We start from the raw sequence: 13,394 nt of genomic DNA on the forward strand, positions 1-13,394 counted from the left end.
ATAATGTATTTTAAATATCTATAGGAGAGATTATGCACAATATGGATTTTTAATTTTAACAGTATGTTTCTAGAACTCGAATATTAACTAAATCACATGTAAATTATACAGTCATCAACGTCATCTACCTACTTATTTATTTACGTAAACTGCACATGCATATGCCATAAATTATTTTTATTTATAGAAACAATGGCGAGAACTGAGAGTCCCGGATAACAACTTCAACAGAACTTACTCGAAGAGGCGATAAATAGGAGAAGAAAGGCGCACTGCACGCTACGTTACCTACCCGTAATGATGTTGTGTGGCGCGGGCTTTAGCTCCTAAGAGCTCTTCGCTGTCAGGACCAGTTAGCTCCTATCAGCTCCTGTCAGATCCCGTCAGCTCCCAAGCTATGAAGTCAAACAGCCCCGACTGCTACCGCCTTGCACAAAATTGTGCAATAAAACTACGTGATTGCATTGATTGCTCAAATTATTTATAATTTAATTTAATCTCATAGGTGATATTAATTGTAATTTTGCCATTAGACTAATGAGCATTTAGATTCGCAACCGCATTTTTAAAATTATTTCATTTAAGAAATATTTTTTTATATTTATTTATAACGTGGTTGCGGATTTGTCTGATAAATTAGTTTATAAGTCATGTTTGTCATTTTCCTATCGATTATAAGACAAACGACATGATAATGTAGCAACATTTAGTACAATAATATACTTTATGATTATTGTAATAATGATCATTGTACAAAAGAATGAAAGATGCAAATACCTCGAATAAGAAGCTAGGTTAACGATGAAATTGTGATGTTTAATTTAAGAATGAAACAATGAATAATTATATATTCTCTTATTTACAAAAATGGTTTTATTTAAAAATAAATATATGATATAAATCTCATATAAAAACTATTCTAATTTATTTTAGGTAATTTGGCACAATGGTATACTTGACTACAGTTCCCTAGGATTGCTTATATAATATCGCCCTGGACTAGGATATCTACTCGTATAATTATATCTATCTAACTATAACTAAACTTCTTGTCATGTTGAACTTTTCCCTGAAGACGTACTTGTAGAGCTCTTGTTGTTTTGAGGTTCTGGCACACTCAATTGTTTCCAATCTCTCTGTAACACCCAAAAGTACATAAATTAATTAACAAAACAAGAACAATAAAATTACGTACTCAAACTAGTGCTAGTCAGCTTGAGATAGTTGAGCATAACGCCATCTATAATTATCTTGAAGTACCTATCTAAGAAACGCAACTAAGCACTAAACTTTGCATAGTCACGAAGGATAGACTAACCCTAAATTAGTTTATCTTTTAGAAATAGTAATTTAAAACAAGGTACTCTACCAGCATTTTGTTGTCAGGTATTCTCGAAATGAAGTCCAATAAGTCGTTGTTCAGTATTCGATCTGGGTTCAAGCGCTTCCTCCCGTATTTGTATATACCTGAAATATTTAATTAATCAATGACATGGTAAGTAGTACGCAATATTATAATTAGAGCTTAGAGCAACCCAACCAATAGTTGTTTATATTTTTATTCGCTTATCCAGTTATGTAGGTACTTACCAAATCCCATCATGAGGTATTTATAAGGAACAAAGTAGAGAAGTGCTGAATTTATCACTAACAATATCATCGACAAGATAGTCAGAAACGGGACCTTGAATGTTGCTAAACTGAAAAATAAGTAATTACAATTTAGGTACATTTAATTACACACACATTAAAGAAAAATTCACAGAGCTATAGTTTATTCACAATAGCATTAGACAGAAGTTTAAAAAGATTATTTTTAGGCTACACTTTGTAATAAAAGTGATGATATACGTACCACAAAGCTATAGGTAAGTAAATCTGGTGAAAAATCTTTGAACATTAGCTTGAGTTAAATGCCTAACTATACTCTTCAAAGTTAAACCTCGTAAGCTACACTTTAGAACGAGCACCGAGCTTCACTGACGGACAGACTGACAGACATCCATCATTTGGGAATGCCGATAGACGATAAGATTATAATAGAACCTACTTCGTAAACTTATTTCAGACATTTCTTGTCATAGTAAATCTTATTAGCTCCTAACGCACATAGGTACCTATATGAAGAAACGGATAAACGCTTTCCAACATGCATGCTTACAATAATAGTACAATAAGATACAACTTACTTATACAGTCTTTCAGCCACTGAGACTAGATACTCTATACCCGCTGTTATAGTGAGTGTCATATCTGGCAGACCTTTAATTTTATCTGACACAGACTCTTCGCCCTGTCCATCATCTCCCTTGTTCCAGTCTTTGGGCCCTTCATCATTTGGTAGTTTCGTTTCTTGATCTAGAACAAACGAAATTATCTTATCGACAAGATACAACATTGCTATAGATACAGATAGGAATACAATTAGTTTTGAAAATGATAATTTAAAAGCATTTTCACTTATTGCTATATTGCAGTTATAAAATGATAAATGTAAATAAAAATAATACAGTTTTTTTTTTAAGGAGGGAAAATCATCCACTGCCTTCTATCGCCTTGGGGAAGGCGATTCTTACTAAAATCCCGTTCCTACTCTTGCTTTTCGAGCTGGAGCCCTGCAGGTTACTCGCCAGGCAGTCTGCAGCTCTGGGACAATAACAGTATAGCATGTTTGTTTTCCTCAAAATGTATGGTGCCTTCTCTCGCTTTTCAATGCCTTATAGCTGAACTCTTTGTGATCAACCGTGGTATTTAGAACGGCATTTTATAATATCTCAATTAACATCAAAGCTCAATTAAAAGATTTTTTCTTCAGTGTACAAAAGTAGACGTAGTAGATGCTACGACAAGCGATTTGAGCGACATCTGTGATGTATGTCAGCAGCTCGTAAGCTTGGACGTCACCCCCAGTTTATGTGTACAAAGCATCATAGGCTCACGGTAGTAATCAGTCACTCACACACATTCGCGATAAGTTAAAAAATCACTTACGTAGTTTATGATCAATAAACCATATGACTGGGAACAGGGCGGCAATAAGTAATGGTGTCATCCATGGGTCGAAATAGTACCAGAATATTAACCAGGAACAAAGTATGGTCGTCGATAACTCTCGATCATCCCATTCCAGAAATATCCTGCAAAAATTAAACAAATTAAGTTGGAACTTATAAATCAAAGGTATCACAAACGGGAAGGTAGAAGCGCCCATTTCAGAAGGTGAAGCATATATAGCTACTTATTCTAATTATTATTTGGATTAAGTAGCTATGCTATATATGTAACACCCATTTTTCCTATTTTCAGTTATATAAGTCCCATAATAGTATGAGGGTGAATCTGTAGCAAATACGCTCATAATAAGAATTTCAAAACCCCACATAGACCAATTTTTTTCAACCCGGATATCACATTAAGAGCAGAATCAAATCGCGTGCATTCAAGTTTGAGGTCGATTCAGCCTTATCAGCATAATGCACATGGATACAATTGCACATCCTACATGTGTAACACACACACACGTGTACAGAAATGTGTAAATAAAATAAACTAAGCAGTCAATCACACAAGTCATTAAAAGATAGAGATAACGTATCACGCATTTGATTAAATGCATTTTTTAATAAAAACTCGGTAGATATCCGTTATGAGAATGAGTAGCAAAAAGTCCCTATCTAATATAGATTTTCTAGCTAAATCCATATAAAGACTTGTGAGTCATGTACAAAACTGTGCGATTCTTCTTGTAATCACGTGAATACTTACTTGCACTCATAAGATTACCAAATATGTACCTGTCCGAAAGTAAAAAAAAGAGTGTCGTCAGGTTCTGATAGAAGACCGTTTGTTTCTTTTGTATATTTATCAAACCAATAAATGTATTATAATAATATTATTTTGTTTGTTTGGATGTTTGTCCGTCAATCACGCTCAAACTACCCAACTAATTTAGATGAAATTTGGTATGCAGAGAGGGTATGAGCTGACTTGGGTGATAGGATCTTTTTATCCCACGGGAACGCGGGCGTAGCCTGCCAGGAGCAAGTGTTCTTGTAAACTCAGAAGTTTTGAAGCATGTTAGTGAAATCATGTCAGGAGTGTTGTACGGATCTGGATGAAAATTGGCATAGTTGCACAAAGGCATATAATGAAGGTCTACTAACTCTTTATCTTCATATCCCGGTAATTGGAAACCATCTAGCCCAGTCTATCACAAAGTTAGATGTATTCACTTTTGATACCAAAAAGATAGGTACTTACTTGAAATATTCATTGAATATAAAGAGAGCATCGAATGTATCTCTGATAAACTTGCAGTTCTTGTAAATTAGTGGTATGTCGAACTTAGGCGGCTTCGTTATGTACTTCACTTGTTTCGGACGAAACAGTTTCAATGAAGCCATCACCTGGAAAAAGACACGTCATTTATATAGACATACCACGTAGTTTTCAAATAATGGATGTCTTTAAACATGATAATCTAAATACCTATAGATCTATTTGCATAATGTACAAAGATCGGATATGAATCAGCTAATGAAAAGTCCAATTCATTACTCATCCTACAAGTCGAACTTTGAACCGTACAAGTGTATAATCAAGAACTATATTTGTGATCAATGAATAAACAAAGGTTCAAACATCTATATTTTATAATAACTATCGTGAGACATACTAAATTAACTAAAAATCACGGTTTATTCACGTAAATTAATTGAGAAACGCTCTACTAGTTTCGAGTCACAGAGGGACTACACTACTGTACGTAGTCTGCGCATGATCAGGAGACCCTCTGTGATTCGAAACTAGTAGAGTTTTTCTCCATTATTTTCGTGAGCAAAACCGTGATTTTTAATTAATTTATTAGTTCAAACATCTAATTAAAAATCCCACATGTAGCGCAAGGTGAATAATTAATCTCCCGGATTATAGTCACAATCAAAACAATTATCGCAGTTTGTTATCAACATTAATTTATTATGAACTTGTGTTTTCATAGCACGTGAGCTAGTACTAACGTACCAGCTGTTCAGTATTACCTACGTACCGTACATAGTTCAATATCCTTGAGTTGAATTAGGATTCTAGATTAATTTTATAGTTATGGCGACATAGTTTAAATATCCAAATTACCCAATGTCACAGACAATTAAAGATATAATATTAATAAATTGTTTTTGTTGAAGAATTTACCAAATTAAGAATTGTACCAGGTTATTCATAAATAGAAGAATTTCGTTTCGTAATATAACCATAAAAATATCTTGTATTCTAACGTTTTCATTTTTTTAATTCCCATCAATCACTGATTCGCACCGCGATATCAGTCGTCGCACTCATAACATCTATTAATTGCTAACATTTACTTTTAACATGCGGGATTTACTATGTTTATTATTTATTTATTTGTTAAAAGGTAGATGTTAAAAAACTTATAAAACTAGTGTGTACAGTCTGAGAAAACTATCTTGGTTGAATTAAATTCCTATCATTTTCTGTAAGTGCCAGTTAACTTTGTCAAAAGAAATACTTACAGGATTCCAGAATATGTTCATTTCCAGTCGTACTCTGGGACAGTTGCCCCGCGCCCCCTTCTTCTTGCAGCTGTCCTTGAGCGCGTACCAGCAAGCTTCGCCATTGTTTATCCGGAGCAATGGTATGATCACTCTGCCCAGAAAGTCGTACAGCAACGAATTTATGGAGCGATCATACACCTTCAGCTCAAAAGTTGATGCCACGTCGTATATATTACTGGAAATCAAGAATATTTTATTGAAATATCACATTTGGGATCGCCATTAAAAGTGCGGTTATAAGAGGCCTAATTCCTTCCATCATCTAACCCCCAAAACATCGGCAACGCATTTGTAATTCCACTGGTCTTGCTGGTGTCCGTGGATGGTGCCAATTGCTTACCATCAGTTAAACCATCGGCTCGTCTGCTGCGGCTGCCTTATTCCATACAAACATATTGTACAAAATTTTGCAAATAATTTACGCCTAATTAAAAAGTCAAGCGGAAGATAGCTGACTATCAATTATCACTAGATCACTACTTAATCCTCCGATAGCTGATGCCAAATTGTTATTTCTTTGATTATGTTTTTAAAAAAACGTCAGTAAATGTTTTTTCGTTTGTTATTCGATTGTGTTATCGAGAATCTATGAACTTGGGAAGGAAAAATGTTTAGATAGGTAGGTATGTGTTTTGCGCAAACGCAGGAGGTGTAGATTGATTAGATAATACAATGAATTCTTTTACAATGCAAAACATGCTATCAAAATAACTCAATACACAAGCAATCAAGCAACAGGGGCATAAACTTTTTTTAAACTTTGACCCTCTCTAGGAAGTTTTTCCTGTATCTTGGGTGCGTTCACAAATATACAATTTTACACATACACATGACCAGACCCGAAACAACAATTTGCGGATCACACAAAGAGTTGCACCGTGCGGGAATTGAACCCGCTACTAGCTGCGCAGGAGCCGGTTGCCACCACCGCACCAACCGTGCAGTCAAAAGCCTTAGCGGAAAGTGGAGGAAACACAAACGTAAATGAAGTGCCAGTTGAAATATCACATTATAAACATAATAAGTAGGTAAATAGAAGACACTCACAACACGTAGGTTTTATTCCACACAGGTTCCGAACTAGAACTGACTGATGGAGTTTGGATCTTCTCATTGTCCAATTCTAAAGTGCAGTATGCATTTGGCTTGCCATACAGCCCCTTAGCCCCAATCACTTTTACATGTAACTGGCCAACAATACTTGTGTCTGGCGTCAAGTTATAGAAAGCCTGAAAAATAATAATATGTAGTACTCGATGGTTCAAGAGTAAATGCAATGCCCGATAACAATACAGTTGACTTTAGTTTTATCTGTCAATTATTTACGACAAGTTATTGATCTCTTCTGAAAGTGACGTGAGAGTGTATTATTTTAAATTTAAGAATTAGATATGCGAAAATCCTTAACGAAATAATTCTACACAAAAACCAAAACTAAACTAAATACTATACAAAACTTAACTTTGGCTATCTCTATTTCTATGATGTCTACCTTTACATTAATTTTCACAACAACGATAAAACATACTCTAAAATAATCACGTAGCAATTTCCCTTTTCACCCTTAACTCTACGTAGTAGTGCTACGCAAACCTGGCTACGAAATCTCTCTACACGTAGCACTGCTACGAGATGCTACACCTGGAAAAGTCTTTAATCGCGTAGTCCTTTTTACGCTGCGGCCTAAGAAGTGCTACAAAAATGGTCTACTCTCGAAATGTTTGAATAGAACATATTAAAATAATTACATTTTTATAATTATATACATACATATTTTGATCGTAAGTCTTCCACATTTGGTTCATTGCTCGAGGTCGATTGGTCAGGGTCGTGTATCGTCCGTGTGGTACACAATGTTACTGACAGATGTACGGAACCGTAGCCTCCGTCCAGATCCTGCCATATGTCGTGTGTGCGCTCCCTCTCTCGAGTTGACAGGTCTAGAACACAACTTTCAAAATAATTTAACTAAGTACCTCAAAGATTGAACATTTTTTATAGGATTTGACTTGAAGTGAGTGAGTTTTATATTTTTAATGGAATTTTTCCTAATTAAACACTAATTAAACAATTGAAATAAAAACAATTATAAACATTATTCGACTCAAGACATAGGTAATCTAATATATAAAATTTTCATGTCACAATGTTAGTTACCGTACTCATACGAAACGGCTTCACCAATTTTTACCAAATTTTATATTTTACAGTTGGTCTGAGAATCGGCTATTTTCCTACAAGTGATACTGGTTGTTCACCCTTAATTGTTTTTGACAAAATAATCTATAAGGCAAAGCAACGTTTGCCGGGTCAACTAGTACGTATGTATGTAGGAAAGATAGGAAGTCCCTAGATAAGACCTTCGAAGTAAACAAACCAAGCAAAAATTATATGTAAGTAAATGTCCAAGTTCAGTGGCGGTCTGCCCAGTACCTATTGCCACTGACCTGGGGGGTTAAGGTCAATCAGATAAGCTGCACGTTTATACAAACAACCAATGAGTTCATGTCTGCTGTACGTATCTCACTCATTAATTAACTAGATCAGACTCCCGTATTTATAATAAACACAGACTAGTCCATTTAATATCTATGTCTACTTAAGATAATTATGACCAAAACTAGGTTTCAGGTCAAATAAATTAAAATGGACTGTGATCTGAACTCAGACGTTAGTCTATAATAAGTCAAAAATCATGCTGTGTTTTCAGAAATGGGTATAAATGTTTCAATTAATAAGTACTGGTTTTACAGAATGAATACTTCTATCTTAAGTGTGGGAGAACCATGCTTCGGCAAGAATGGGCGGGCTCGACTGGAGCAATATCATGTCTCACAGAAAATCAACGTGAAACAACGCTTGTGTTGTATTTTGTTATGTGAATTAGGTTACCGGAGGCCCAATCATACCCCTTCCCAATTTCTCAACAACCCTTCAACTCCTAACCCCGAAAACACCAGCAACGCACTTGTAACGCCTCTGGCGTTTCGGGTGTCCATGGGCGGCGGCAATTGCTTACCATCAGGTGACCCGTCTGCTCGTTTACCGATTTATACCATAAAACAATATATTTTTAATCTGTGTCTATTTCTAACACATACATACCTGTTACTATTTGACAGTAGTCGTACAGAAAAATAATGAATTATTATTCTAAGAAGGTACTTATCTCTATCTATTAATAATCTGTAGAGACAGATTAGAGGTACATTGGTACATCTTATCGTATTTAAATAGTTCAATGTGAGAACTTATAAACGGATATTCGATAACGCATAGAAGGTATTACAAAATCAAATACATTTATTGATGTAAACAAATATCGTTTGTACTTAATTCTGTAAGACGTAATAAATGTTTTAACTAGAAGGTTACCTATAGAGATTTACAATGGAAAATTGCCGCGTGTACTGCGCTGCGTAAGTAAATGTTTCGTGTTGAAAGTCAATCATATGATTGTAAAAGGCTGATGATGTCCTCTTAAAATACGTTAATCTACGTATTATGGCATATGTAATAGTTAGTACATTACACTAATATTATAAATGTGAAAAAGTTTGTTTATTTGAAGGGTTTATCCGCAAACCACGCTGAAACTACTGAACGGACTTTGATGAAATTTCATATACAGACACGGTGTGGGGTAACTTGGGTGATAGGATATCATTATATGCCACAGGACAGCTAGTAGTAATCTATGCCACAGGACAGCTAGTAGTAATCTAATATAATAACGTGGACCTATCGATGTTTGATTTTTTGCAAAAATACACGTTGGTAGTACAACAGTTTAACAAGTGTAATCACTAAGAAGGTACCTACTAAATAAGTATTATAAATATTTTTAGTAGTATTATAAGTATTAAAACATTTTTCCCATACCTGCCCATAAAATTCTTCTGTTTCCCTTTATCCCATAACGATATAGTTAGCAGCTGATCGTTGCGCAGATGTAGTCTGAAACTTTCCCTCCATTGCGGCTGTCTTGTGGCGGGAACCGATTTCGATTTGTACGACTGAGAACCCAAACTGTAACAAATGTGGTGAAATTGTAATGAAATATTTTTTGATTTAAGCTTATATAAATTTATCACTTTTTATGAGTCACATATTTCGCAATCTTTGTAGGATTTCCTTGTTAACTTCCTTTGTCGATAAATTCTAGAACAAAGTCCTAATTATTGAATTGATTAAATCAATGTTGATCACTATTTATTATAATGATAGGCATTGTTTACCTATGCCCTATTAATTTTACGAACTCTTGTAAATATTATTAAGGTCTTAAATATTTACATACTCATTGGACTGCAAATATTAATTAACTCATTGGCCTACATTCATGCACATTTACTATTAGGTAGTTAATTTTAAACGAAATAAGTACAAGTAAAATGGTTAATAGAATACTTTTTACCGGAATTTGCAGTAGACTGCGTGTGAAGCGCCATCCTGCGGCTTGTCTGGGAGTCCCTTAGCTTCCACAATGACCACATTGACAACTGTATTTCGTGCGTTTTTGTCCAACCTTAGAGAGAATTTCCGATCGCTTTTTTGCTGTAACAGATTCAAAATCCTTATTTGCTTTTTTAATGTGGTATAAATTCCTAAATAATAGGTATTTGGGACCCTGTCGGGCACGGCAACTTAAGGTCTAATATCTTACCTATATGTCCTATTTCTTAATTACACAAGTAGGTATGTATTAATGTATTATTTATGTCGAAACATAGTAACATAAAGAAGCAAACGAATTACCTATAGTTATCTTTTTTTAATTAAGTACATAGGTAATGTTACTATGTGGGTAACTACTTATGTAAGTAATGATATTCTCGAACTTATATAAACTAGAAATCGAATTGGTAAGTTTGCTTATTTTTCAATTAAAGTACATTTTTTAATCGATGACACATTTTTCATTTTCAGTTAAATTTTTCGAGTCCATTTTTTTATCGATCGCGTGCGTATTGCCTTGTCTAATCACAAATGTATTGTGTACGTGTATCAGGTTGTATAGCGATATTTTAAAGACAACAAAGATAACTGCACCAAATTAGATGGATCCTCTTTTGTTTTGCTCATTACTATTTACAAAACAAAGTTCAAGGTAAAAGATTCACTTGAAAAGTCAAGGAACAACATCGGACAACAACACTGCAACTTGGGAAGCTTTTATGGTCCTTAAATATTTTCAATGAACATGGGGGTGTTTATTTTAATTAATTAACTTTCAGTGTTTAAACCAGATATTATTGCAATAAAAGCCAGAAGGAAGAAGAACCGACCATATATATCTACGTAAATAAAAATACGATAAGTACCTTACTTATGATAAAAAAAATCACAATCCCTTAATTCCCTATCCTAAAATTGCTATTCCCCAAAAATGTGGCCACGCACTTGTATGTCCACATTAGTGTTGCGATATAAGCGCCGCCGATTGCTTACCATCAGGATTAGAATCATCTAGGATCTGTATGCTCGTTTGCAGGGTAATACTATAAACTAATACTTCTATCACCTTTTCATCAGTAGGTGTTTGAGGAGGTGTCGGTAACCCAGGAATAGGAGTAGGTGGTCGTCTTTGTTCATTGTTCATATGATTGCTCGCTTGTGGACTGTTGCTACCATTGCAGGTACTACCGTTGCTTTGAACATTATTGGCAACAAGCCCGTTGCTTATTTTGTTCACAGGCACGGATTGAAGTACCGGGTCTGGTCTCCTGAGGTAATCACTGGCTATGTTTGCAATTGAAGAAGGGCGCCACCTGTCGATGAAAGGTGTGTGATTGGAACTGTTTGCTTTGTGTCGGGTTTATTTATTGCTATTGTGAATAGATTATATAGTTAATTAGCTAAGTTAAGCAACTAGATATATAATCTATTCTACACTAATATAAGCAAATAATAATACATTATAATATTTAAAATTTAGTTTTTACAGAATAATTACTGCTGGAGCATACGTAATGCCGAATATAATTATTTCAGTTTTGTCAATAGATTTTCTACGCACACCCAACAGACACAAATTATTGTGTCTGTTGGTTGGGTTGGTTTGTTAGATAGATAAACAGACCGACTGTATTTATGAATATTGAAATCCCAAAGTTCTTACTTCAGAAACTGAAATGCATCTTCATAAAAACCTATCAAAAAATCTCTTATAAATACATTATCATTTGAAATACTACTTTTCCTTGTTTCTTACATTTATCTGGAACAGCCAATATTTAGAACATGTGTAAATTGGTCTCTGGCTTTAAAAATTAGCAGGATCGATTTGCTACATTAATTACCGAAAATTTTATCCCTTCAGGGTATGTACCTACCTATAGCACACGTGATGGTACGTTTAGCTACATGTGGCAAATAAAAAATACCATAAACTATAGTAAAACCGTACTTAACTAAACAATTAATTACTTAGGTACCTACGTCTTACTCATTCATTTTATTCTCAAATCCAATAATACTACATCATAAAATACTAATGACCATGTAAAAATCATCATCAGCCCATAAGTGGCCACTGCTGACCAAAGCATGATTGTTCACGTGAGATTCAACTGCATGGTTGGTGCGGTGTCTGCGCAAGTGCGTGCCGTGCAACGTCTATCTAGCGGGTTCAATTTCCGTACGGAGCAACTCTTTGAGTGATCTACAAATTGTTGTTTCGGGTCTTCAGGTCATGTGCATGTAAAATTGTATGTTTGTAAACGCACCCACGATACAGAAAAAAATCGTAGTGTGGAGCAAAAAGAAAAATAAGGGCATTAATCACCACGCTTCTTAATGCAGGTTGGCGCTTTTAAACCACAACAAGAAATTATAAGCCTACGTTTTTGTCAGTGGTCCCTAAATAATCTAAGATAATGTAACATGTTGGAAAATGTCAAAAGACCTGCCGTTAGGAGGATTCGAATCCTCCAGGCACCGCAACCGAAATATAAAAATATTAATACCTAATTAAACAATTTCGTTCCTATTTCTTTCACTTAAAAATGTACTAAAAACACCTAAATTCACACTTAATTTTAACACAAAAGAAAATACTTACAATCCAGAACCATTTTTAGACACTAAAGCACTATCGAGAGAATGCCTCGATTTTTGCAAACTTCTTTGATTCAGCTCCATAATAAATATGGTCGATTTATTTATTGTTTATTTGCAACACATTAACACGACACCACATATGAGCAACGATTTAAACCATCTGAGAAGTAAGATGTTGATACACTGGAATTAGCCTTGTATGTAAGTCCGATAACAAAATTATAATCACATTAATAATTACTAGATACGGTTCACTATACCTAACAAAATATAAGTAAATGCTATCAAATCTTATCTATTTAATTTCAATTCCAATAATTTGTCATTCCCGCATTGTTGGTAAATTTTTGGACAATATGTAAGTAGCTTGTTCTGTTGTCTGGGCTACCAAAAGTTAATTAGGTACCTACAACATATCGTTGTTTAGGATTAACAAGCAAATATTTAGGTACCTAAAAACTTAGTTATTAAGTAATACAATTACCTACTCCAGTAGGTAAATGTTACAGCTAATTCATTTTTATCAGTAGGTACGGTTGAAAGTAAACTAAATATCTGCTTACTATAGCATAAGTAATTGAGATTATAAACATTTACACTTACTTCCCACGCGGCCATTGCTAATTATTATATTTATCTAAGAGGAATAATAGTATGGATATCTATAATTTATCTTTGTAGAAGTCTTCCTCCTTAGATATTAAGTGACCCCTAACTATTAGGTACGTAGATGATATCTACGGGATTTCTATTTCT

The 13,394-nt window shown here is 34.5% G+C and overlaps 2 protein-coding genes across 8 annotated transcripts in view; one reads left to right on the plus strand and one right to left on the minus strand.

Moving 5' to 3' along the window:
- LOC118262198 (multiple C2 and transmembrane domain-containing protein) overlaps positions 1-868 on the plus strand; it is a 46,903-nt gene extending 46,035 nt beyond the window's left edge. For all 7 annotated transcript variants that reach the window (XM_050697793.1, XM_035573357.2, XM_035573358.2 and 4 more), the window contains one exon: positions 188-868. In XM_050697793.1, the coding sequence (XP_050553750.1) occupies positions 188-253 (66 nt within the window). In that variant the 3' untranslated portion in view covers positions 254-868. The remainder of the gene's footprint in view (positions 1-187) is intronic.
- Positions 841-12,831, minus strand: LOC118262199 (multiple C2 and transmembrane domain-containing protein). Its single transcript, XM_035573361.2, has 13 exons — positions 12,640-12,831; positions 11,101-11,347; positions 9,994-10,133; positions 9,459-9,605; positions 7,347-7,527; positions 6,624-6,805; positions 5,535-5,751; positions 4,261-4,406; positions 2,992-3,137; positions 2,190-2,358; positions 1,591-1,700; positions 1,370-1,467; positions 841-1,136 (listed from the first exon to the last, which is right to left on the minus strand). Exons 1-13 carry the CDS (start codon positions 12,717-12,719, stop codon positions 1,053-1,055), a joined length of 1,947 nt encoding a protein of 648 aa, XP_035429254.1. The 5' UTR covers positions 12,720-12,831; the 3' UTR covers positions 841-1,052.
- Between the last annotated feature and the right edge of the window lie 563 nt (positions 12,832-13,394).

This window comes from Spodoptera frugiperda, chromosome 12, assembly GCF_023101765.2.
Source record: "Spodoptera frugiperda isolate SF20-4 chromosome 12, AGI-APGP_CSIRO_Sfru_2.0, whole genome shotgun sequence".
NCBI classification, from domain to species: domain Eukaryota; kingdom Metazoa; phylum Arthropoda; class Insecta; order Lepidoptera; family Noctuidae; genus Spodoptera; species Spodoptera frugiperda.

Coding starts and splice junctions, on each gene's coding strand:
- LOC118262199 (XM_035573361.2), bottom strand. CDS start 12,719: ATGGAGCTGAATCAAAGAAGTTTGCAAAAATCGAGGCATTCTCTCGAT. Junction 5,752..6,623: donor TGGAATAAAACCTACGTGTT/GTGAGTGTCTTC, acceptor CTTGATTTCCAG/TAATATATACGACGTGGCAT. Junction 2,359..2,991: donor GTTTATTGATCATAAACTAC/GTAAGTGATTTT, acceptor CGTTTGTTCTAG/ATCAAGAAACGAAACTACCA.